Source organism: Molothrus aeneus, chromosome 20 (genome assembly GCF_037042795.1).
Source record: "Molothrus aeneus isolate 106 chromosome 20, BPBGC_Maene_1.0, whole genome shotgun sequence".
Classification (NCBI taxonomy): Eukaryota; Metazoa; Chordata; class Aves; order Passeriformes; family Icteridae; genus Molothrus; species Molothrus aeneus.
This window is the reverse complement of record NC_089665.1, coordinates 7,651,752-7,674,448: the sequence shown is the minus strand read 5'-3', so window position 1 is coordinate 7,674,448 and position 22,697 is coordinate 7,651,752. Positions and strand designations below refer to the sequence as shown.

Below are 22,697 nucleotides of genomic sequence, written 5' to 3'. Positions count from 1 at the left end.
ACACCACAGGGCTTCTTTTGTGCAAATATCAGGGCTTTGCATTTTTATTAACATTTTTTTTTCTCCTCACGAAGTTTTACAGCCATTTAAAGTTTATAATCTACAGAAATTGAAACAGAACACAAACAAAAATATATCCTTAACAACTTTTGAAAGTCAAATATTAATTAACAGTTCTATTCTACCTGTAGCTGCAAGAGTCCACCCCCCTCTTTTCCTTCCTGTAGGGACAAGCAAAAGCCAGTCATGGGGACAGCCACAGCCTGTTGTGCTGGGCTGTGGGGACTGGGCCTCCAGCCACTGTCACAGGGGGAGATTTGGCTGTACAGAGTCTCCATCTGGAATGACAGAGAGTGGACAGAGACTTGGACACATGTAACAAATCAGACACACACAGGGATCTGTTGTGCAGTCAGATCTAAAGTTCGGCCTCCTTACTGGGTCCAGGGCCAAGACAGACGCCTGGTTATTTTCTGCAATGCTGTTTCCCTTCTGTTTAGCTGGTAGTCAAGAGGAGCAGAGTCTGGAGTGTGAGCCCTTTGGAGGGGGACTGAGACCTCCCCTCCTTGGTTGCTTTGCTGGTGCAGGGCTGGCAGGTGCTGCCTTCCCCAGGGAGGGGGCTGAGGACATACCTGGTGCATCGGTGGCTGGGCTCTACCTGGAACAGTCCATTAGCTGGGAGGGTAAAGGCAACGCTGCTGTGGGGGACAGGCTTGGTCACTTCTCATCCATCTCCATTTGGCACAGGAGAGCACAGGGCCAACGCAGTTGGGGACATGGGGGGGCTTTTCCCACAAGAACACAGACTCAGCTCACAGAGCGAAAGGTTTTGTGTCCCAACAGGTACCAACACCTACGTGGGAGCCTGGGGGACATCCCAGGAGCCAGGCACTGGGGCAACCTGTCCTGCCCTGGGACACGGCCTGACAGCTCCAGCCATCAGCTTGGGAGGGGTCACTGGAGCCACTAACAAACAAACCTGAGCTGGCTGGGCACAGCTAATCCAGCAGCAACCACTTTGGGAGGAAGACAGAACGAAGCATTTCTGCCTTCAGTCACAAGGGCCATGAAGGTTTCCTCCTTCCATCCTTCTGTGCTGGTTCCCAGGCTGGGTGACCATCCAGCTGCTGCAGAGCACTTGCCTCTGGCAGCCAGGCTGCCACCGAGGCAGGGCCATGTGCTGCCATGTGCCCACTGCAGCAGGGAAGGCCAAGGAAAGGATAAAACATCTCCTTGTCCCTGTGGCCACGGGAGGAATGCTGGTGCCCCAGCAGGCTGTGCCACGGGGTGCATGCAGTGCTCATGGCAGTGCTGGGCTGGCAGGGGCACGAGTGCCTCACTATGGCAGAGGGAGAACTGTACAGCAGATACCTTGTTCCCCACCAAATTCCCAAATTGAGGAAATTTGCGACCACATCAGTGCCAGAGCATACATGGGGTCAGCCCATGGTGCAGAAAGCAAATCTGCCTCTGGCTGGCCATCCTTTCAGCCTGCTGTGGATCGAGACCAGCACAGCACCTCTGGCTCCAGCCTTGTGTGAGGGGTTACCCCATGACTACTCAGAGGCGAAATCCAGCGAGGGGAGGAACCGCCACGCCACACACACACAGGCAAAGCACAGGGCTGGAGAGGGGACTGGCCTGAAAACACCCAGAGGAGCCGTGGCAGGGAGGAAGCAGCGCCCTGCTCCTCTGCTCTCGGGGCCGCAGTTTGCTCAGAGCGGAGCAGGATCCGGGCACGGGGTCCGACGTTTGCGCAGGCAGCGAAGCCAAAGCAGGGCTGGTGTCACCGTCACCAGGGAGGGAGGGAGGGAGGGAGGCCCGTGAGCTCCCGGCCTCGGAGCGAGCCAGTGCTGCACATGCAGGCGTGGGCAGGGAGCTGGGCAGCAAACAGGCACTCGTGGGGCACTGCAGGCTTCAGGCAGGGGGTGCCTGGAAGGAGTGAGCGGGCGGGAAGGAGTCCAGGAGAAAACTAGCCAAGGGGGAAGCCTGTGTCCACAGCCCTTGTCAGTCACTACCTCTTCTGTTGAGCAAATATACATAAAAACAATCCTTGAACACAAGAAGGGACATAAGACACGACTACTTTACAGAGAAGGCCTGGCACCTGCTGGGACCAGGCCACTGGAACATGATTGTACAGGAGCTGCAGGCAGCACCGTCCTGGGTCTGGGCTGGTCTCCCTTGGGGGCTGTGGTCCAGTCCGTGTCCCCCAGCAGGGAGCTGGAGTGTTTGCAGCTGGTGCCTTCTGCCTGCAGGCTACACGTCCGTGGAGAAGTAAAGTGTGTTGCGTTTGAGCTCGCTGAAGGAGATGGGAGGATGCTGCAGGTAGTAGAGAAGGACCTGGACCTGTAGAAGGTAAATGGGGGGTGTTACTACAGAAGGGGAAAGAGCTGCCACCTCCCAGCTTGTCCCATCCAGCAATAAGTAACAAATCTACCCAGACAGGTGGGTGAACCCCTCCAATACCCAGCTCTTACCTGGGCCATCACATCATGGGACCAGATGTCAGAGGCCAAGGTGAGGTGCGCCTTGCTCTCCCCCTCTGAGGGTCTCAGAAGTGTTGGTCCAAAAACCGTGGCCAGATTGTGGAGAGACATTTTGTTGATAGGTTCCTTTTCAGCCACCCTGTGGGGTACAGGAGAGAGGCAGTGTCAGCCCCTAATGACGCTCAGGAGTGGGGATCCATGGGGTGATGTGGAGGCCAAGGGCTGCTCTCCCTTCTCCCAGCAGCAGTGGGGCACCTCCAGCTTTCCACTGCCCTCTGTAGCCCTCAGAAAAGCCAGGTACAGGGCAGGGAGCTCTGCCCCCTTCACGGCCTCTGCTGGAGCTGCTGGGCCTGGCTGGGAGCCCTGGGTGTGATGTGGCAGCAACCAAGCCCTGACTTCTGCACTGCGGGGCCTCCACCCTTCCCGAGCCCGCAGGGTACAGGGAGCCCTGCACCAGCCCCTGCCCCCTGCACCCACTCCCCTCGAGGCTCCCTGCCCCAACAGCCCTGTGGGAGCCCTGCCAGCACGGAGGGAAGCAGGACCACAACATTGCCATGTTAGGAGGCAGCTGTGCTCCCCGGCACAGGCTGCTCGCTTGAGCCCCGGCCAGGGGAGCAGATGTGGGAACTGGCTGTGCCCGGTTCTCAGGATGGAAATGGATTTTTCCTTTTCCATCCCCCAGCATCAATCACTTTTTCTGTTTGGTTTTAGCCAAAGCAGAGGAACAAAAAAAAAAAAAATTCATGATGCAAGTAACATGAGCCATGAGCCCCAGCTCTGGCCAGGCTCTGTGTTCTGCTCTGCTGCCCTTCCACAGCCCTGTACCTTTCCTGGGTTTTGGGCCCCCAAGGAGCCCCTAGTCCCTGAATCCCCAGGTTTGGATGCACCTCATCCGGGCCAAGAAAAGCCTATCAAACCACAAACTGCTGCACTCACCCTGGGATAGCTGATATGAGGTGTCACCTGCAGTTCTGGGACATTTCCACAGAGCTGAGTGTCCTTGGTTCTTGGCCACCCGCTGCTGACAGGTGACAGGGATTGCTGCATCTTGTTTTGCAAGGACTACTGCTGGACTGGTGGGAAGGGACACTGCAGAGCTCCCAACTGATTCCTGTCCTGTGCTGAGGCCAGCTGCTCCCTGCAGAGCTCATCCAAGCAGCTGCACGCCGGCTGCAGCAGCCAAATGTTCCGTGTTTGCAGAGGCCGTGTGCTCCCTGCAGAGCTGACCTGGATCACTGGCCAGGCACAGCCCAGACCCTGCTGCCACCACAGCCGGTGGTTCTGGGACACCAGGGGCTGCTCTGGAGGGGCAGATCAGCTCCAGGACACCCCCCAGGAGAGAAGATGTGGAAAGCCAACACTGATATCAGAGAAGGTCTGAACAAGCTGCAGCCTGGGGAATATGCCAGAGCCCAGAGAGACAGGGCAGGTGGGACACACCTGGAGCTGTACCCTCTTGGAAGGGAAAGGACCACTCCATGCCTGCCCCAAGCTGCTGTTGCTGGCCCTGGCTGCTGCCCTGCTCTGCACCAGCACAGCCTCCAGTTTGGGATCAGCCTGGAGCCATGCAGGCACCACAGGAATCAAACAGCAGCTCTGACTCTGTTCATGTCCCATCCCCACGGCAAAGCAGTGAGACAGACCCATCCTGCACCTCCCACCCATCCCAGGCAGCCCCTGAGCCATTACCTTTTCAAGTGCTCCAGCAGGAAGAGGAAGGTGATGAGGTTGGGGTCAGGCAGCGAGCGGAGAAGGTGCATCATGCAGTTCTCCTTGGCAGCAGGATCTGAGAGAGCTGGAGGCAAAGAGGGAGAGGGCTCAAGACAGGGTCTGCTGCAGCAGCAGGACCCACCACAGCCAGATACCTCCCAGCAGCCACTGTGTGAGCACTGGGGAGCAGCACCACCAGCCCTGAGCTGGCCTGGAGCCAGCAAAAACAGCCAGGACCAAGTGGGCTGAGCTGGGAAGGACCCTTGGGAGTGCCCCATCCCAGAGCAAGCAATGCCAAACAGTTTGTGCATCGTCCCTTTCCCCTTGCCATCCCTTACCGATGCCCTCCATGAAGGCAGGGTAGAGCCTGTCAGTGAGGAGGGGCTCGGGCAGCTCTCGGAAGTACAGCTTCAGCGTGCCGGCGATGGCATTGATGTCCATGTCACTCAGCATCACCAGGATGTCCTTGTTATCTGTCCAGAGAGCACCCACATGTGATGCCTCCTGCCCTCCTGATCCCCTCTGTGTCACTCCAGCCAGCCAGCCAGGCTGCCAGCTGCAGGGCAGGGACAGCACTGCTGGGTTCACAGCCCCATCAGCCAGGCTGAGCCTGGGAAAAGCCCAGTGGTTCCTGCCTGGCTGGGCAACAGGACACACAATGATTTGTGCAAATCCATTTGCAACGTTTCCCTGACTCAGTGTCTCCCAGGAGCCAGCTCAGAGGCACAGACAGGCTGGGATCCCTGGGTGTTTTTACCCCTCCTCATCCCACCCCTTCCTGTGCAGAGTGGCACATCTGGCACAAGTGCAGCGCAACAACCAAACCCAGCCTTGCAGGGGCTGGGGGAGTCTCAGAACACCAAGCTCCCCCAGGACACTCACTCGCATCAAAGACAGCTTTCAATGCCTGGATGTCAGTGGCCACTCCAGAGATCCTGTAGATGCCAACCTCTTCAATTCCCCTCTTCTCCACCTCCTCCACGCACTGGCGCACAATGTAAGGCACCTTGGAGCGCTCGCGCCTGGCTCGGGAAGCAGAGCTGTCACCAGAGACTCCCAGGGGAACCCTGGCAGCCAGCCCAGCCCTGCCAACCCAGTGCCCAGCCCTGCATGCAGGAGGGGAGGATGGGAATGGCAAAGGGAACAGGAAAATCCCCAGCAGAGAGCAAAGGCCAAGCTCCCCAGTGCTGGTGGGAGCAAGGGGACACAGTGCAACTGGAGCAAGGGGACATAGTGCAGCCCCACACCAGAGCAAGGGGACACAGTGCAGCCCCACACCCAGAGCAGATCAGCCCCACAGCCCTGCATTTACTTTGTCACAACACTGATTTTCACCCCGAAGACACCAGTCTGCTTTTTGGACGGGGTCCTCTTCAGGCTCATGTCCCTGCTTGTGAACTTCATGGAGAACTCCACCTTGATCTGTGGGAGACAGGGGGTGAGTGCTGGCTGGCCTGAAGGCAAGAAGGGGCTGCATTCACAGCGAGGGGCTGGGGGTCCCCCACCCTCACTTACTCCATTCATCTCAATCACATCCATGTGCCAGTTCTTCGTCTGCACGGCCTGTGGGTCCAGCTGTGGGGAGAGAAGGTCTGTGAGTTCTGTGGGGACACAGCCCTGTGCCAGCCCTGCTGTCATCCCAGCCTGGTGGCCCCCAGAGCCCCTGATCTGCAGATGGTGTAGAGCACAGGATATGCTTTTCCTGGGCAACATGCTGCTCATGAGCAGAGGATGGAGAGGTTCCCCTTTAGGGTCTGGGGTCCCTCTGGCTGTGCTCTGAAGCCAGGTGGGCACAGCCCCCCTGTCCTGCCCTCTCCCCAGAGCCCCTGCAAGGCAGTGCTTTAACCCACACCCACAAAGCAAGAAACTTCCAAGAAATTAGGACTATTTCTGGCGGCAGATTGATGAAACAGAACTAGGGCAGCGTTTTCCATACAGAAAAACAACATCTCCCCATAGCCAAGGCTATTTATAACCCCTGGGAATGACAGGCTCTGCTATTTCTGGCTTTGGGGCTAGCGGGGGACTCGGTGACGCTGCCCCGGCGCCCGGGTGCAGTGAGAGGTGCTGGCATTCCCAAGGCCCTGGCACGTGCCCTGGTGGGTTCCAGGCCCCAGGGCTGTGCAGAGGTGGGTGCAGTTGCCTCTTGGGGCTTTTTGGTCCCCAGCTGGTGGTATTGATCCAGCCCCATCGATCCCTGTAATGCACAGGGCAGGCAGCCTGGCCCTAATGTCCCCTTGGGGAAGGGGATGGGATCTGGGAGCTGGTGGAGGCTCCCAGGGCTGGGGACACGCAGCTGCCAGGCCACACTGGCACCAGGCACGTGGGGTCACTCTGCAAGGACACGGGAGCTTCCTGCAGCTGCTGGGTCAGGAGATGCTCTGGGCAAGCGTAAAGATGTTCAGAGCTGCTGCTCCAGCCACAGAGCTGCTGCTCCTCTGCCCACAGAGTCACTGCACGTCATGATGGGGGGGCACTGTGGGGTCCCTCATGTCCCTTCTTGCACACCAAAACCCCACAGTCCCAAGGACAAGCTCGAGCTGCCCTGGCTCTTGGCACAGACCCAGCATGGTGGCATTGCCACATGCCCAGCCCTGTGAGCCCGAGCAGCTCCTCAGCCATGGGAAAACTGTGAATCTCAGCAAGGCAGAAACGTCTCCAGCATGGCCCAGGAATGGCTCCTGACACGGAGAGGAGTGTCAGGATGGCTCCAGCCCAGCACATGGAAGAGCCCAGCGAGTGCCACGCTGCTCCCTCCATGCCAGCCCTGCTGGGGAGCAGCAGCAGCAGGAGGAGGAGAAGGAGGAGGAAAGCTGCGGCTGCCCTGGGCTCCCATGGGACCCTGCAGCAGGTCTGGACACTGGGATCACGAGACTGCAGCCAGAGCACAGCCAAGCCCAGTCCTGCTGCTCCAGCTCCTCTGTGCTCCCCTGCAGGGCTGCATCCCCCACAGCACTGCCAGGAAGGCAGCACAGCCAACACCATGTCCCAGGCACTTCCAGCCCTTTCCCCACTCATGGCAGTGAAGCCCCTTCATCCCCCAGCCAGGTCAGGAGCCTGTCTGCTCTGCAACACAATTTTATCTGCAGCCACCATGCCTGCCTTCCCTTCCCCAGCCCTCAGGTCCCTCTGGCTCCGATGGCCCTGGCAGCTCACATCTGGAAGGGCTTTAGCAGAGCTCTGAAGAAAGCTTTTATTAAAGCCAGGTTGGCTGCTGCCAGTGCTGCAGACCTTACCCTGAGCTCCCCTGCAGCCCCTGCCCCCTGCATGGGCACAATCATCCCACAACAGCCAGCAGGGCCCAAATTTGGGCTACTTCTGCTGGCACCATGGGCCTGAGCCCCCCTGCAGCTAGGGCAGGTCCCTGTGCACTGCTGTGGCCTAACCCTGGTGCTCTCTAACCCTCCTGCAGCAGCAGCAGCAGCAGCACATGATGCTGCCACTCCCCAGTTTCAGCAAAGCCACGTCCAACACTTCATCTCCAGGCGTGGGAGGATGGACAGGAGCATCCACCCACAGAGCCAGAGGCAGCTCCTGCCCACACAGCGCTGGCAAACACCCTGTCCCAGCCCCCAGCACCATCTCCTTGTCCTCTGAAGGGAGCTGCCTTGCTCCAGCAGGATGCAGGGACATCCCAGGTCAGTGGGGAACTCCTGGGCCAGGCGCCCTGGGGAACAGCCCTCGAGCCAGCATTGTGCAGGATGAGATGTCAGCTCCTCTTTGGAAGATCAGACGGCTTCAAACACCCCTCTGTGCCTGGGCAAACATCTCAGCCAGGGCACCAGCACGTCTCCAGGCTGCTCCCTCCTGCATCCCAGGGACTCCCAGCCATGGTGGTATCCATGCCCAGGTCAGCATTCACTGTGGTGCTGCTCTCATCCACAGGGATGTGCCATCATCCTGGCTTCCCAAATTATCCAAAGCTGTTTGTTCGTAGGACAAGGCCCCAAGTTGTGGAGGAACAGGCAATGAGCATCCTGGCAGTCCTGCAGCACTTTGTGTGTTCTGGAGAGGTCCTGCTGGTGCTGACCCTCCCCTCCTTCTGCTCGTCTTGTCCATGGGACAGCTCCGGACTTGAGGTGATGAGGCCACATCCTGGAATTCTGCCCTCAAGACATGTCCAGGTCGTGGCAGACCCAGGCAGGATTGGGTGCACAGAGCTCCAAGGTGAGGAGCTGGTAGGGCTCCAAATCCTCAGGGTGGTTCCCCAGGACCCCAAACACTGGGATGCTGTGGTGGGGCAGGGTCAGGCTGGGCATGTCCCCTCCTCACATCTCAGGCCCATGAGGTCACCCCACCTCAGCCTGGGGTGAAGCAATAGGGAGCAAACCAGTGACTCAGTCTTTGAGGTCATCTCTGCCAGGGCCCTGGGGAGTGGGATCCCAGAGGAGCTGCTGCAGCCAGTGCTGCTTCCCATCAGCATGGCACCCACAGCTTCCCCAGTCTGGCCTCCCATGGCTGCCCTGGCGAGCAGATCCCTCAGCAGACCTACAGACAGTCCCTGAGCCCCCAGCACCGTGGGACAGGGCAGCCCCCACACCAGCAAACGCTGCCAGTGGCCAAGCACAACCCCCCAAAAAATCAGCAATCCACAGCCCTGACTGAGAGTGACCTGAGCAGCAGCAGCAGCCACAACCCAGCAGGACCCTGCCGGGGCCACATCCTGCCCTGCAGCCCCAGGGAAGCCAGCAGCCAGCACGGGCACGGGAAATGAAACCCCTTCATGCTGTGACCCAGCAACAGCCGCCGGGCAGCCTCCCCAGAGAGCCCTGCTGCCCCTTAATCCCCTGGGCTCGGCACAGAATCGAGGTTAATGCAGCTGCGTCACACACACAGAGCCAAGCCAGGCTGGGCAGGGGGACTGCACCGAGGGAAACCCCCAGAGTCCCCCGTGGGGCTTTTGGGACAGCCTGCAAGGGTGCTGTTCCCCTTCCTCTCCCTCTGCACTCTGTGTTTCCAGCAGCACTGGCTGATGTGGCTGCGACACAGCTGGGAAAGCCTGGATGGACCCGGGTTGCAAGAGGGGGACACAGGCAGTGTCCCCGGGAAGCGGCCCCAGCCAGCCCAGGAGCATCACTGCCCCCTGGAAAAGCTCCAGGGCCGGGCAGGGGCTCCCTGGGGCTCTGCAGGACCCCCGGTGCAATCAGCTCAGCCTCCGGGAGCCTGCCAGCACACACAGGGAGAGGGAAGGAGCAAAACAAACACCTCACAGGCTGCCAAGTGCATCTAAGAGCTCCCAAAGCACCCAAACACCTCCCTGCTCCGCGCACAGACCCCGCAGCGCTCACTCTATACACAAACAACACAGCCCCCCGTACCAGCGCCCCCCACCCCACAAAAGCACCGGTGACAATGCAGAGCAGAGCCCGGCAGAGCCACCCCAGAGCCCAGCGCTGCCCCCCGCACCCGGAGCACCTTCTGCCGGAGCAGTTTGCTGCGCACCCTGCCCCAGAGCCGGGCGCCCGTGTTCGGGGCTCGCTTCCCCTCGGGCTCCTCCACGCCGCGCTCGCCCCCGGTACCGGCACCGGGGCTGCCCTCCGGCTGCACCAACACCTCCGTCATCGCTTCGGCTCCGGGCAGGCGACACGAGGGTGCCCGCGGCTGGGTCAGCGCAGCATCCGCATCCCTGCTGCTGCCGGCGGCGAGAGGTCAGCGGGGCCCGGCCAGGGGAGCCCGGCTGGGGCTGCGGGGCGGCGAGCGGCCGGGGCTCATCCTCAGGCTGTGAGTCGGGCTGGCGAGGCAGCCCCAAAAACCTCCCTCCCTCCCTCCCGCTGCGAGGAAGTGACTCAAAGGAGCCCCCCCCGGCGGCCCCCACGCGTTTAACCCTCGCCCTGCCGCCCGCCGCCGCTCGGGAGCGCTGGGGGGGCTGCCCGGGCTGCCCGCCGCCGGTATCCGCTGTTGTTATCCCCTCCCGTTATCCCTCTGCCGGTATCCGCTGTTGTTATCCCCTCTCGTTATCCCTCTGCCGGTATCCGCTGTTGTTATCCCCTCCCGTTATCCCTCTGCCGGTATCCGCTGTTGTTATCCCCTCCCGTTCTCCCCCTGCCGTTTTCCGCTGTTTTTATCCCCCTCCCGTTCTCCCCTTGCCGTTTTCCGCTGTTTTTATCCCCCTCCCGTTCTCCCTCTGCCGTTTTCCGCCCCGCAGCGCCAGCAGCAGCCGCGGCCCCCGGGCACCGCCGCTGGCGGCTGCAGCATTCCCGGCTCCCCGCAGGAGCCAGGCTGGCTCTGCTGCTCTTGCTGAGAGCAGGAGGAGGCTTTTGGGGGTCTGTTGTCACGCCTAGGGACAGCTGGGTACCCCCACGTCCCCTCTGTGTACCCTGGCCCGTGCCAGCCCCACTGCCAGGGGGGCAGGGAAGCCCTGGAGGGTCCCTGCTGGCAGAGGGACACGCTGAGGTGCAGCTTGGGGGGACTTGAGTGCCCCCCAGTCCATCCCTCAGCAGCCCCTGGAGTCCCCACGGGTCACTATGGCTCCCTGCAGGTCAGGGGTGCCCCAACATCACAAATCTCCCCTGCCAGAGACTCTGCCAGCCCAGGGAAGGGGACAGACAGACAGACAGACAGGCAGCTATCCCCTGAGGGTACAGCAGGCACCGTGCCCATGACAACACAGGCTCTGCTTCAACAGCCAAATCCCCCCGGGCATTAATGGGCTGAGGAGGGGGGTCCTGAGACCCCCTTCATGCACCCACTGCCTTCTCCTCCAGGGCCTGGGGGCCACATCCAGCCTCTGTCCTCTGCAATGTGGGCACAAGCACAGCCTGCTTTGCCCCCCACAACACCCGTCTGCCATCCTGGCACAGCAGCACACACCCCTGCCAGCACCCAGCAGACACAGCCCAGCTGCTGGGAGCAACTGGGACAGCTCAGAGCAGGGCTGAGCCCTGCAGTGCAGGGGACACAGGACCCTCACAGGGACATGAGCCAAACAGAACAGCCCTAACCTGACCACAGCATATTCCAGCTTTAGAAAATAAAGGGGTTAATAACAACAAAACAGGGTTAGTGCCAGCCAGGAGTCACAGCTTTCCACTGAGCAGCCAGTGCTGCTATGTGGAACCAGCAGCAGCTCATGATGAGCCCAGGGACCAGCCAGGGTCAGGAACATCCAGGGCAGCCTGAATGGCTCAGGGACAAGGCAGGGGGGCAGCTCTGGGGCTTGACTACAGCCCACAGCCCTAGCAGCAGCAGCACTGCCCATGCTGCTCACAGCTGTCCTGCCCTGCCACCAAGCCCAGCCCTGTGGCTCTGGGTGACACCAGGACAGCCCCAGCCCTGTCGCTCTTCCACCCATCCAGATCCTCCTTGGGATAAGCAGCCCCAGGGCCTTCTCTCTTTCCTGCTCTTCCCCCAGAACTCTTGCACAGCGGGTACGGGCTGTGCTGTCCCTGTCCCGACCCCCGCATCTCCCAGCATGACTCATGTTTGTTGATCCAGGCTATTTCCGAGAGCGCAGCTGGACTGATCCCCGCGGGACACCGAGCCCCTTGCCTGCCCTGGCCTTCCCCCTTGGCCCAATGCCACCCCCACAGCACTGCTTCCTGGGGGAGAGGGCAATGCAGGGGTGATTTCAGGTGTGGACAAGCCACTGGTGAAGCTGAGCCCCCTCCTCCCACCCTGTGTCCCCTCCAGTGCCGTTTCCCCACAGCTTCCCATTCCCTGCAGCACTTCCCTGCTGCTCTCTGCTCCCCTGGGACCTGCCCTCAGTTGCTTTCCCACGGAGCAGGCAGCCATGAGGGGCCCTTTGAAGCGGCCCTGGGTGCAGGGCTGTGTCCCAGGCGTGACCCTGTCCCCAGCACAGCCAGGCTGGGCTGCCCACCAGGAAAACACAGAGACACCCCCAGCCCAAACTGTGCTCCCCTGCCCTGGGCTTGCCTGCAGCCTGGCCAAGGTGGCTGCAGGGGGAATGGGAGATCTGGGGGTTGCCTGCCCCCCACTCCATCCTCCTGGTCCTGCTCACCTGGGAGCATCTCAGGGCAGCCCAGACCTCCATCCTCCTTGCCTGGCAACCGCCAATCAGAGGCGGCTCAGCCATTGCCCTGGAAACCCCCGTTGCCATAACAGCAGCTGATGGAGGCACAGGGAAGGCAGATGGTGGCAGAGGGGGACACAGGAGGGACGGGGGGCTGCACATGCAGAGCCCTCCCTAGGGCAGCTGCCAACCCCTCCCTGCAGCCCCCCGGGGCCACAGCACAGAGAGCAGCAGAGCAGAAAAACTTCCAGCCCAGCTGGGGCTGGATGCATCTCTGCAGGGGAGGTCTGGCTTTGCCACCTCCACAAAGGCCCCTCTCACTCTGTCCCACCTTCTCCTGCAGCCACTGTGCCCCAGGACCATCACCCCCATGCTTGATGCCCACCCACCTCCCTGCCTTCAACCCCACAACTGCTGTACCTTGATCCCAAAAGCAGAGCTGCCCACCCCAGACACCACTCCAGGACAACCCTCCCAGCCCAGGTGCCAGGCCCTAAGGAGTCCCCCTTTGGGTGAGAGGATGCCCAAAAGCCCCAGTGCATACCTGGATCTGCCCCTTGCCCATGATCTTGTCCACAATTTCGTTGTTGTCCTTGTTGAGTTTGGTCTTGTCGTAGCACTTCTCGTAGCAGAGGATGCGCAGGGACTGGGAGCCCTCCAGCTCAATCTCAAACTCCTGGGGTGTGGAGGGAGAGTGGCTCAACCCCAGCACCCCAGAGCAGCTCCAGAACTGGGCTTGAAGGGAAATGTGGAGCACAGCCCCTCCCTGCATGCCACCCTCCCTCACCTCATTCCACTGCGGCTCCGTGGTGTCCCGGAACACCCTGGTCTTGGCTTTGCTGACAAAGTAGCCAAAGGAGTCCACCTCCAGTGTGCAGTAGAGATCTGGGGGAGCAGACACGGCTCAGCACCCCAGGAACACCCTCACCATCTCCCAGGGGACCACAGTGGGCAGAGCAGGGCCACGTGCTGGACCTCAACTCTTCCGAGCCCACCGGCCCCTCCAAGCAGGGTGGGCACCCACACTTACTGGCTGACTGCTTGAAGCCCTTGGCAGAGTGGACGATGACGTGCAGGAACCCATAAAGCCCTGGGGACTCATCATCTGTGGCAGGAGAGCAGGGGCTGTGTCAGGGCCTGGGGCTGGCCATCCCCAAGGCAGCCTTTGCCACCTTTGCCACAGCAAGCACAGTCCCTGCAGTGACGCCCAAATCCCCCAAGGCCCTGCAGGGACATCCCTAAGTCCCGTATCCCCCACTGACACACATCCCAAGCTCTCCTGCTGCTGGACAGCCCTGGGGGAGGTTCCCAGTGGGGCTGGCTGGGTCTTACCCTGGGCACACTGCTCCTGCCCAGCCCACGGTGTGGGATGGAGAGAGCCCAAAAGCAGCCCCGTGCTGCAGCCAGGATTGCTCTGCCTGGGAGCCCGACGCTGCTCCAGCAGTGCCACCTGGTGGGAAGCTGTCCCCTGCACAGCAGAGCCCCCAGAGTCCTGCCAGCATCATCCCGAGCAAAGCAGGACCCAGCGGCCACTCACCGTCCTTGTTGCTGGTGACTGGGATGTTGTGGACAGTTCGCAGCTTGAAGCAGGATCCTGTGAGCACCTGCAGCTCCACTGAGCTCAGGACAAAGGCCTGGAGGTCTGGGAGAGGACAAAAACTTCAGAGGGACGCAGCCAGTGCTGGTCATAGAGACTGGAGAGCACCAGGCTGGGATCCTATAGGACTTCTGGGGTGACCAGGAGCCCCAGGAGCACCTCAGCAGCCCCAAACTCACCCTTTTTCTGCAGTCTCTGGATGGCCTCTCTCCACTCAGAGCGCTCGTAGTCAGAGGAGAGGAGGAAGAGGTAGCTCTGTAAGAGAGGAGATGTGGCAGGCTGTGTGCGGGCAGGGCTGAGCCCGGCCCCAGCCCCAGCCCGCCCTCCTCACCTTCCCGTTGCGGTTGTGGATGCGGAAGGGAATGGCAGGGGAGTTGAGCAGCAGCCAGAATTCGTTCTCAAACATCTTCTTCTTGAGGCGCTCGATGGCGCGGCTCTGCCCCTTGTTGGCTTTCTGAAGACGGGGAGCAGAGAGGACCTTCCAGAGGTGCCCCTGTGCCCCAGGACCCAGCCCTGATCCAGAGCAAGGCACCCACCCCAAGAGCAAGTCCCACCCCTGTCACAGACATCTTTTATGAAAAATCCTTTCCTTAGGATTTTTTCTCCTGAGAAGCTGAGAGGGCTCAGGAACAAAATGTAAACAATGGTTATCTGCTGCTGTGGAATGCAACAGGTGCAACCAATCTGTGATTGGTCTCATGTGGTTGTTTCTAATTAATGGCCAATCACAGTCAGCTGGCTCAGACTCTCTGTCCGAGCCACAAGCCTTTGTTATCCTTCCTTCTTTTTCTATTCTTAGCCAGCCTTCTGATGAAATCCTTTCTTCTATTCTTTTAGTATAGTTTTAATATAATATATATCATAAAATAATAAATCAAGCCTTCTGAAACATGGAGTCAGATCCTCGTCTCTTCCCTCATCCTAAGACCCCTGTGAGCACCGTCACACACACCCTTCTCTCACCTCCTTCTGCACCTCGCTCTTGATGGCTGAGATCTTCATCTTCATGTCCTCCAGCTCGTGGTCGGGGATGACGTGGACCTGCGGGCAGTGCTCCGACTCCTCCGGCGAGGGGAACACCAGGTCGGCCAGGGGCACGTACCACTTGCAGTCGTACTGCTGGTGCTTCCTGCAGCCAGGGCACGGGTGCTGACTGACGCCTGACCCCCTCCCTGGCACATCTCCCACCCCAATGAGGGACAGGGGGGTCGTGGCAGAGCGCCCAGCGCCCTCCTTACCCCACTGCTGTCTTCTTCAGCTTGGCACAGAGCAGCACGTCGGTGAAGAGGAAGACGTGCCGCAGCTTCCGCGAGCCCTCCGACAGCTCCACCAGGAAGCCATCCTTGACAAGCTGCCGGGTCTGCGGGCCAGAGGGGCTGCCATGAGAGCAGGCAGGGAGCAAAGACCACCAATCCATGGAGAAAGGCCAACAATCCTGTCCCTCTCTGTGGCTCAGCCACCAGGAGCATGGGAAGGTCCATGTCCTCTATGTCCAGCAAGCAGCAAGGACCGGGTAGAGCCCTGACCTTGTACCTGGAACTGTATCTGGAGGAGCCTCTCCAACTCCTACCCAGGCACTAAGGAGCTCTTCAGGGCAGGGGGCTGGCAGAGGGCTCAGCCCTCACCCTGTGCCCAGGCACTGCCCACCCCACGGGCTCACCTCGCCTTTGGGGGTGGTGACCGCTGTCCTCCGGGGGTCGATGTCCTCATTGATGCTGGAGAGGAAGTTCTGGGAGATGCGGAGGGCGTCCTGGAGCAGCGGGTAGTCAGGGTGGTCAGCTGGGGTGTGCTTGAGGAGATCCTGGAAGGAGACAGGCACAGGTGAGCAGCTCGAAATCCCTGGAGACCCCTCATCAGCACTTCCCCACAGCTGCAGACCCCCAGGAGCAGCAGAGACAGAGGCCACCACCACCCCCGTGGCCCTGGTGTCACACTCACGTGCAGGACGAGGGTGCTCCGTGTCACCCGGTCAATGGGTTTGTACAGCAGCGCTGAGGGGAGAGACAGAGTGTCAGGAGCCACCTGTGCCTGCAGCCCTGGCCCCTCTCCCACCCGTCACAGCGAGCACAGGGGCAAGCAGGGGAGCCCAGATGCCCAGGGCAAGCATCTGAGCTCTGTCCTGCACAGCTGGACAATCGTGGTAGTGCCAGGAGCAGAGGGGAGCCAGCACTGCCACAGCCCCGTGTCCTGCTGTGCTGGGGGCACCAGGAGGCACAGCCAGGCCGGTGTGCGGTCCTGGGCAGTGGGGACAGGATGTCCCACCACACCTGCGGCAGCACAGGGCTGGGACAGCCCCCTGAGGGCAGGGCCTCCCCGGGAGGGCTGCACCCACACTTGCTGTGCGGTGGCTGTGGAGCGGAAGAGCCGTTCCTCACTCTCGGCAGCTTTTTCAGTTTCCCTTTTTGCTCAGAGCTGGGTCCCGTCTCTCACCAAGCTCTGCCACGCCATGGGACACCCTGTACCCACCCCTCTGTACCACCCCAGGCAGCCCTGGCTGCAAAGGGGGCCCAGGCTGCTCCAGCAGCAGCAAAACCCCCACCCTACAGAGAACACCGAGGCTTCAGCCCCACAGCCCTGCCCCGTGTCCCTGCCTGCAGCCCCCCTGACTGCCTGCGGGGCTCACCCAGGGCAGAGCTGCCTCACACACAACCACACAACACACACAGGGGGTACAGACACCCCCTTTCTCCTGCCACACACCCTCCCAGCAGGAAACAGCCCCAGAGGCTCTTCAGAGGCACATTTCAGTGGAAGCAGACAGACCCTTCTCCTCCTCCCCACCTCTTTGGGCAGGCAAAGGCACAGACCCCACTCACAGTGCTGCTCCCCATGCATGGCCACATTCATGTCTCCCCAGGCTGCTTCCAGCCAGGCTGATGCCTCTGGGGTTTCCCTTCACTTTGGAGCACTTCCCCAAACTGCCGGGGCCGAGAGCAGCCAGATTTTGGGCCATGGGAGAGGAGGGAAAGCTGCCACCTCCTCAGCCTGGGCTGACTCATGGGGAGTTCCCATCCCTGTGATCCCAGAGGGGGCTGCCCCATGGCCCCCAGCCCTGAGACAGGGTGAGCAGGGGGTCTCTGTTCATCAGGTGATGATGCCAGGCTGCACCCCAACCAGAGGCTGCACCCCCACAGCTCCATGCCAGAGGGTAAAACAAGAGCCCTGCTCCCTGTGCCAAGCCAGCCAGAACCCTGCTCTGGGATAAAGGTGACAGGCAGTGTGCCCCCCCTTTTCCACCATGAGGAAGGATGGACCCTCCTGCTGCCATCACTACGGGAACATTCAAAGCTCCGGGGAGCCCCTGGAGGGGTGGTCCCAGCACAACAGAGGAGCAAGGGGCTCCTTGTGCCCACAGTCCTGCCTGCCAGCCTGGGACCCACAGGCAGCAGAGGCAGGGATGCCCAGTGCCTCTCCTCCCAGCCACAGAGAGCTGGACATCCCAGCCCCACGATGCCGGGGCAAACAGGGACCCCTCCCCATCACCATTCACACAGCACAGCCCGCACGGGGGGGGCCCCCAGCCCGGCACCCCCCTGCCCACCGCAGCTCCGTCTGTCCCATCACTGGCACGATCCATGCCCGGAGGGGACAGCGAGCGCGTGGCTGCGTGTGCCGGAGCCAAGATGATTCAACCGAGCCTGGAACAAAGATGCTCCCAACTTCACCCTGCAGAGCACGACCGCAGCCTCCACCCCCCCGGCGGCACAGACCCCGCGGCACCGCTCCCTGCCGGACCCCAAAAGCGGAGCCGCCCCCCTCGCCTCACCGTAGGTGCAGTTGCAGCAGAGCCGGACAATGAGGAGGATTTCCATGGCAGCCCCGGCCCCGCGCAGCCATCGCAGCAGCTCAGCCCGGCTGCGGCAGCGCTCCGGCCGCTCCGCACGGGGAGGAGCGCTGGGCAGGGGCTGGGGGGCTGCCGCACGCCCCCCGCATCCCAAAGAGCCGCCTGTGACCCCCTCCTCCCCTCCCCGCCGGCTCCAGGCACACAAAGGGCTCGGAAATTCACCCGCGCACACAAAAGGATGCGACCCCCTCCCCGCATCCCCCTCCCCGCGTCCCTCTCCCCATGCCCGCCGTACCCTCCATGGTGACAGACGTGTGGCTCTCCTTGGAGTCCTTGGGGCCCTTCACCTTCAGCTCCTAGGGAGGGAAAGGCCCATCAGCACAGCCCGGGGGGCTGAGGTGGGGGGAAGGTCGTGGCTCAAGGTCATGGGGTCCCCCCAACCCTTCCTGCACCCCCTGGCCCCAGCCTGGCCGTGCTGGAGGCCACACACGAGTGCTGGGTGAAGGAGAGTGGGTTCCTGCCTGGCTGGGAGCAGCTCTGGCTGTGCCCAGCAGCTTGGACATGGTGCTGATGCCACCGAGCTGAACAGGAGCAGGGAGCCCAGGTTGTAGCCATGGAGGTCCCAGTTTCTGGAGGGGATCCAGGCACGGAGCTCCAGGCAGCAGGAGATAAGCCACAGGTGCCCAGCACTGGTGACAGCACAGGCTGAGCCCAACCTGAGCTTGCACAAGGTGGGGACAAGCTCCTGCAATGCCCAAAAGAGCACAGCCCTCCAGCAGAGCCCCAGTGGCCCAGCCCTTGGGGCAGTCCCTGCAAGTCCCCAGGGCAGGGAGAGCATCTCCACGGGGCAGACAGGGTCAGCTCAGCCTCGAGGACAGTGTTCTCTGCCCTGTGCAGGGACAGCCTGGGCACAGCCCTGCCCCACTGGCACAGCCCCATCCCAGCTTACCTCTGAGATCTTCTGGAACTGGTAGTTGCTCTGGCTGCACTTCTCTGCCGTCTCCAAAGCGATTTTGTAGTTATCCACAAAGGCCTTGTAGACCCCCAGCTGGCTGGCCTGTGGGGAGTGGGGGTTAGCCAGGCACCAGCAGGGTGCTGAAGCCCCCCACAGCACCCAAGGGGTCAGGCAGCCCTTGAGGTGACACTGCCCAGAGCTGTCCCCTCCTGGCAGGACACTCAGCCAGCTTGGCTCCTGCTCAGGGCAGGATGGTGGAGCTCCTGCCCAGCCTGTGCTTCCATAAAGCTCCAAAATCCAGCAGAGAGATAACAAGTGCCTGGCCAGCAGAAGCTGAAGCTACAGCCCTTCAACCTGGCCTCTCCTCCTCTCCCCAGCACGGTCATGGCATCCATGGGAACAGCCCCTGAGGGCATCACGACTCCAAACTCATCACAACTCCAGCCCTTCTCCTCTTCCAAGTGGAGCAAGACCCAGGGAAGGTGCATACCAGCTTCTGGAAGAGGTGACCCATGGTGACATTGCTGTCCCACTGCTGCACCTTCGGGCACAGGCTGTCGTAGAACTCCTTGTGGATCTCATAGATATCCTGGATCTTGTAGAAAATGGTCTCGATCTGCTGGAGGGTGAGGACAGGCTGCGACGTGGTGGCCGTGGCCTTCAGTGGCTTCATGGGCTGCCAAAGGAGGGAGAGTTTGAGATGAGGGCTAAGAGGAGAACACTGGGGATGAGGAGGATCTGAGCTGGCAGCGAGGGCTGCCCAGGACAGATGGACCAAGGCTGGCAGCTGGACCAGGGGCACTCCGGGCTCGTGCATCCTCGGACTTCCCCGCAGCGGCGGTGACCCCGTGTTGCGCAACAGCGTCTCGCCATGAAGGTCAGCAAGTCCACAGGAGGAAACAAGGCCACAAATATGTCCCCAAAAGGGACATGGGCAGCAGGGGAGGTGAGATGGGGGTAGACAGAACCCAGGGGTAGACCCCAGGAAGAGCAAAGCTGACCCTGGTGTGGCTCCTGGAGCTTTGCTCCCACTCAGGCTGATGTGGCTGGGGGAAGCCACCCAGGAAGAAATGATTCCATCCATCCATCCATCCATCCATCCATCCATCCATCCATCCATCCATCCCTGGAGGGGCTGTGCTCACCAACAAGAGGGCCTCCAGCTGGTTGATGTAGATCTCCTCACTGGCCAGGAAACCGGAGAGCACCAACTTCCGCATCTCCAGGCCTTTGCCAGCATCCCGGTCGCCCTGCAGAACACAGCAAGGAGCCTGGCTGAGCCAGCAAGTGGCACAGGAGGAGACCCCTCATCCCACCAGCCCATTCTTGGCATCCCCACGTGGGCACAAATCCCTGCCAGTGTCGGGGGAGCTCTGTGGTAAGGCGTGGGCATGCGCCAGTGGGCAGCAGAGCCCGTCTGGAGCCAGCTGGGAAAGCCACGAGCTGTGCTGGCTGCTGTCCCCTCCCTGCTCCGGGCTGGCCACGAGCCCGGTGCCGCTGGCAGCGCTCCAGGATGGCGTACAGCATGGCAGGACTCTCCCAGGGCAGAGTCCAGAGACGCCCAGTGAAATCATGCTTGGCGCTGGATGGGCTCCCACGTGAGGTGGCACCACCCTTTCCCTCGGCTGACGTTTCCCTAGGGATGTGCCACCCCAGCAAGCACTGCCCAGTGGCACCCAGGTCTGCTGCAGCACTGATGTTCCTGTGGTGTGACCCTCACGGCAGGGAGATGGCTGGGCTGGGGGGGCTCTGAGACCCTCAGCAAGGCTCTGCCAGTGCCCAGGCATGGACACCCCAGCACCTGGACCATCCTTGGTCATGCCTTTCCTCTTAAAAACTTGAGGGCCAGGCTTTGCCACCCAGACAGGGGCCAAGCAGAGCCATGGGGGCGTCACTCTAGGCCATTCAGGATGGTTTGGGGGGGGGACATTGGTCGTGTCTCACCTCTGCCCATGCCAGCCCTGGCTGTTGTGCCAGGGGAGGTGGCACAGCCCCAAGGTGGGCATGGCTGAGGATCAGCATCTCTCTGCCCCACTCCAGTGCCCACCAGCCAGCCCTGGGGGCTGCTGTGACAACAGAGTGTCCACCCTGCCAGGCTGCCCCACTGAGGCTGGGCCACGGTGACAGAGCAGCAGGAGGGTGAACGGGGGGGCCACTTTTATTCACTAGGAGCTCGTGGGCTCTTTGCCACAGATTAGTCACGGGCTCTTCCTGCTTCCCCAGCCTGGGCCCTGCGCAGGAGCTCAGCAGATAAGGGGCCCACCCACGCTCGGGGCCCACGCACCCCACGGGGACAATGTCAACTCCTGTGACCCAGAGCAGTGACTCTCACTCAGGGCCTTGTGGCTGCCCCATGCAGGAGACCCCAGGAAGAGCAGGGCCAGAGCCCTCCGAGGGCTGGAGCACCCAGGCACCCTGGCAGGGTGGGCATGAGAGGGATGCTGAGCTGCACCTGCCAGCACAGGGGTCTCCCCTGGTCCACCCCCCAGCTCTGTTTTGGGACTGTTTAGGGGTTTCTGGTGGCCGAGTGTGGGAATCGGCCAATAGCCGAGCAGCGGTCAGAGTGTAAAACCAGCCCCTTCCTGAGCATCCGGTGCCGGCTCTGCTGAGCCCCTCCGCTCCCACCCCGCAGCACGTGTGGCTCTGCTCCCCCCTGCAAGGACAGCTGGGTGGTCACCCCACTCTGAGCCCCCCGCACCTGGAGCCTGGCACAGCCGTGCCCCGTGCCCTGGCACAGGCAGTCCTGGGGGAGTGCTGGGGCCGCAGTGATGCTCCCGCCGCTCCCAGCTCTGCCCCCCGCCAGCACCCACCGCATCGCCCAGGGGCCGTTCCAACACCCGGGCATCGCCAGCACCAGCCAGATGCCCCTTGTCCCCACACCCACCGCCCAGCACGGGGGGCAGGGTCCCCCCGCTGCCCACCTTGTCGCCGGCCGAAAATGGAGACACGGGGCTGGTGGGGGTTCCTGGCTCAGAGTCATCTTCATCCTCCAGCACTTTATCCAGGTACCCTATGGCCTCCTCTTCCTCCTCCATGGCCGGCCGGGCAGCGGGGCGCACAGGGGACCCCACAAGGCTCCAGGCAAGGCGCTCAGGCGGCCGGGCTGTCCCAGCCTGACTCAGCTCTGGACGCCGGCCACCAGTGCGGGATGAAAGGAGCCATTATGGGATCCCCGGTGCTGCTCCAGCCTGACCCAGCTCCGGCCTCCCCGTCCAGTCCCCGCCGGCCCGGGCGCTCCCGGCGCGGCTCCGGGCTCGGCAGCGCTGCGAGCGCAGGGCCAGCCCCGCTCCCGGCCGGCTCCGCTCGGCCCCGGGGCCGCGGGCGCTGCAGGGGCCGCTGCCCCAGCCCCAGCCCCAGCCGGCCCCGCCGCTCCGCCCTGCGCTCCTACAGGAAATGCTCTCCCGGCTACGGAGGTGGGGCCGCTCCGCCGCCGCCGCCCGCCCGCCCCCAAGGTGGGTCCGGCAAGAGCCGCGGGGAGGGGATCCCTGCCAGCCCCCCCGGCAGTGGGAGAGCATCCCCTCTGTTGTAGCCCTCTGGACCCCCGTGTCCCGTGGGAAGGCACAGCCGGACCGTGGGGATTGCCGCCAGCGAGAAGTGAGCTTGGAGGGCAGCAGCATCACCGGGTGCCACATGGGGACCCGGCTGTGCACCCCCAGAAGGGACCAGAGCTCTCCGTGCCCCAGTGCACCCCCAGAAGGGACCAGAGCTCTCCGTGCCCCAGAGGGGACTTGGGGCAGTGTCACCGAGCCGAGCCGGCTGTGTTCACACGGACCTGCCACACCGGCTGGCACCTCAGCGCTGAGCCCCGGGGCAGCGGGACATGGGGACAGCAGCACTGCTGTGACGCTTGTGAGGGACACTGAGGGCCTTGGCAGGCAAGGCAAGAGCAGGCTGGAGGAGGGGACACTAATGCAAGAGCTGCTTCAGCAATTTCCCCCCCTGGCTCCTCAGAAGCAAAAGGGGAACCAGTGGCTGCATGCGCTCTGCCCACAGGAGCCATCTCTTCTCCCTGCACCCATCTGAGCCTGCAACAAACTCCTGCTGTGAGATGTGGGGACACAGGGACTTTCCAGAGCCTGTGTCCAGCCCTGTATCCATGCCACAGCTCAGCCTTTGCAGCACAACCCTGCCCAGCATGGCCAGGTCCCCAGAGTGGGGAATGGTCCCTGTCCAGGGGAATGCTGCCCACAGTG

At 62.0% G+C, this 22,697-nt stretch overlaps 1 protein-coding gene across 3 annotated transcripts in view; it reads right to left on the bottom strand.

Annotated features, from left to right (window-relative positions):
- Positions 1–12: 12 nt before the first annotated feature.
- Positions 13–22,697, bottom strand: part of ABR (ABR activator of RhoGEF and GTPase) — a 28,787-nt gene continuing 6,102 nt past the window's right edge. The window contains exons 1-22 of one of the 3 annotated variants that reach the window (XM_066563706.1): positions 21,426–21,549; positions 19,650–19,754; positions 18,995–19,180; positions 18,499–18,606; positions 17,845–17,905; positions 15,704–15,756; positions 15,426–15,566; positions 15,004–15,125; positions 14,729–14,894; positions 14,097–14,219; positions 13,945–14,020; positions 13,706–13,810; positions 13,199–13,273; positions 12,956–13,053; positions 12,713–12,844; positions 5,715–5,774; positions 5,512–5,621; positions 5,082–5,221; positions 4,538–4,672; positions 4,179–4,284; positions 2,481–2,628; positions 13–2,349 (exon numbers count right to left, since the gene is read on the bottom strand). In XM_066563706.1, the coding sequence (XP_066419803.1) occupies positions 2,260–2,349; positions 2,481–2,628; positions 4,179–4,284; positions 4,538–4,672; positions 5,082–5,221; positions 5,512–5,621; positions 5,715–5,774; positions 12,713–12,844; positions 12,956–13,053; positions 13,199–13,273; positions 13,706–13,810; positions 13,945–14,020; positions 14,097–14,219; positions 14,729–14,894; positions 15,004–15,125; positions 15,426–15,566; positions 15,704–15,756; positions 17,845–17,905; positions 18,499–18,606; positions 18,995–19,180; positions 19,650–19,754; positions 21,426–21,539 (2,454 nt within the window). In that variant the 5' untranslated portion in view covers positions 21,540–21,549 and the 3' untranslated portion in view covers positions 13–2,259. Of the gene's footprint in view, positions 2,350–2,480; positions 2,629–4,178; positions 4,285–4,537; positions 4,673–5,081; positions 5,222–5,511; positions 5,622–5,714; positions 5,775–9,614; positions 9,893–12,712; positions 12,845–12,955; positions 13,054–13,198; positions 13,274–13,705; positions 13,811–13,944; positions 14,021–14,096; positions 14,220–14,728; positions 14,895–15,003; positions 15,126–15,425; positions 15,567–15,703; positions 15,757–17,844; positions 17,906–18,498; positions 18,607–18,994; positions 19,181–19,649; positions 19,755–21,425; positions 21,550–22,697 lie in introns of those variants that run through there. The other 2 variants (XM_066563705.1, XM_066563707.1) reach the window with 2 other exon arrangements.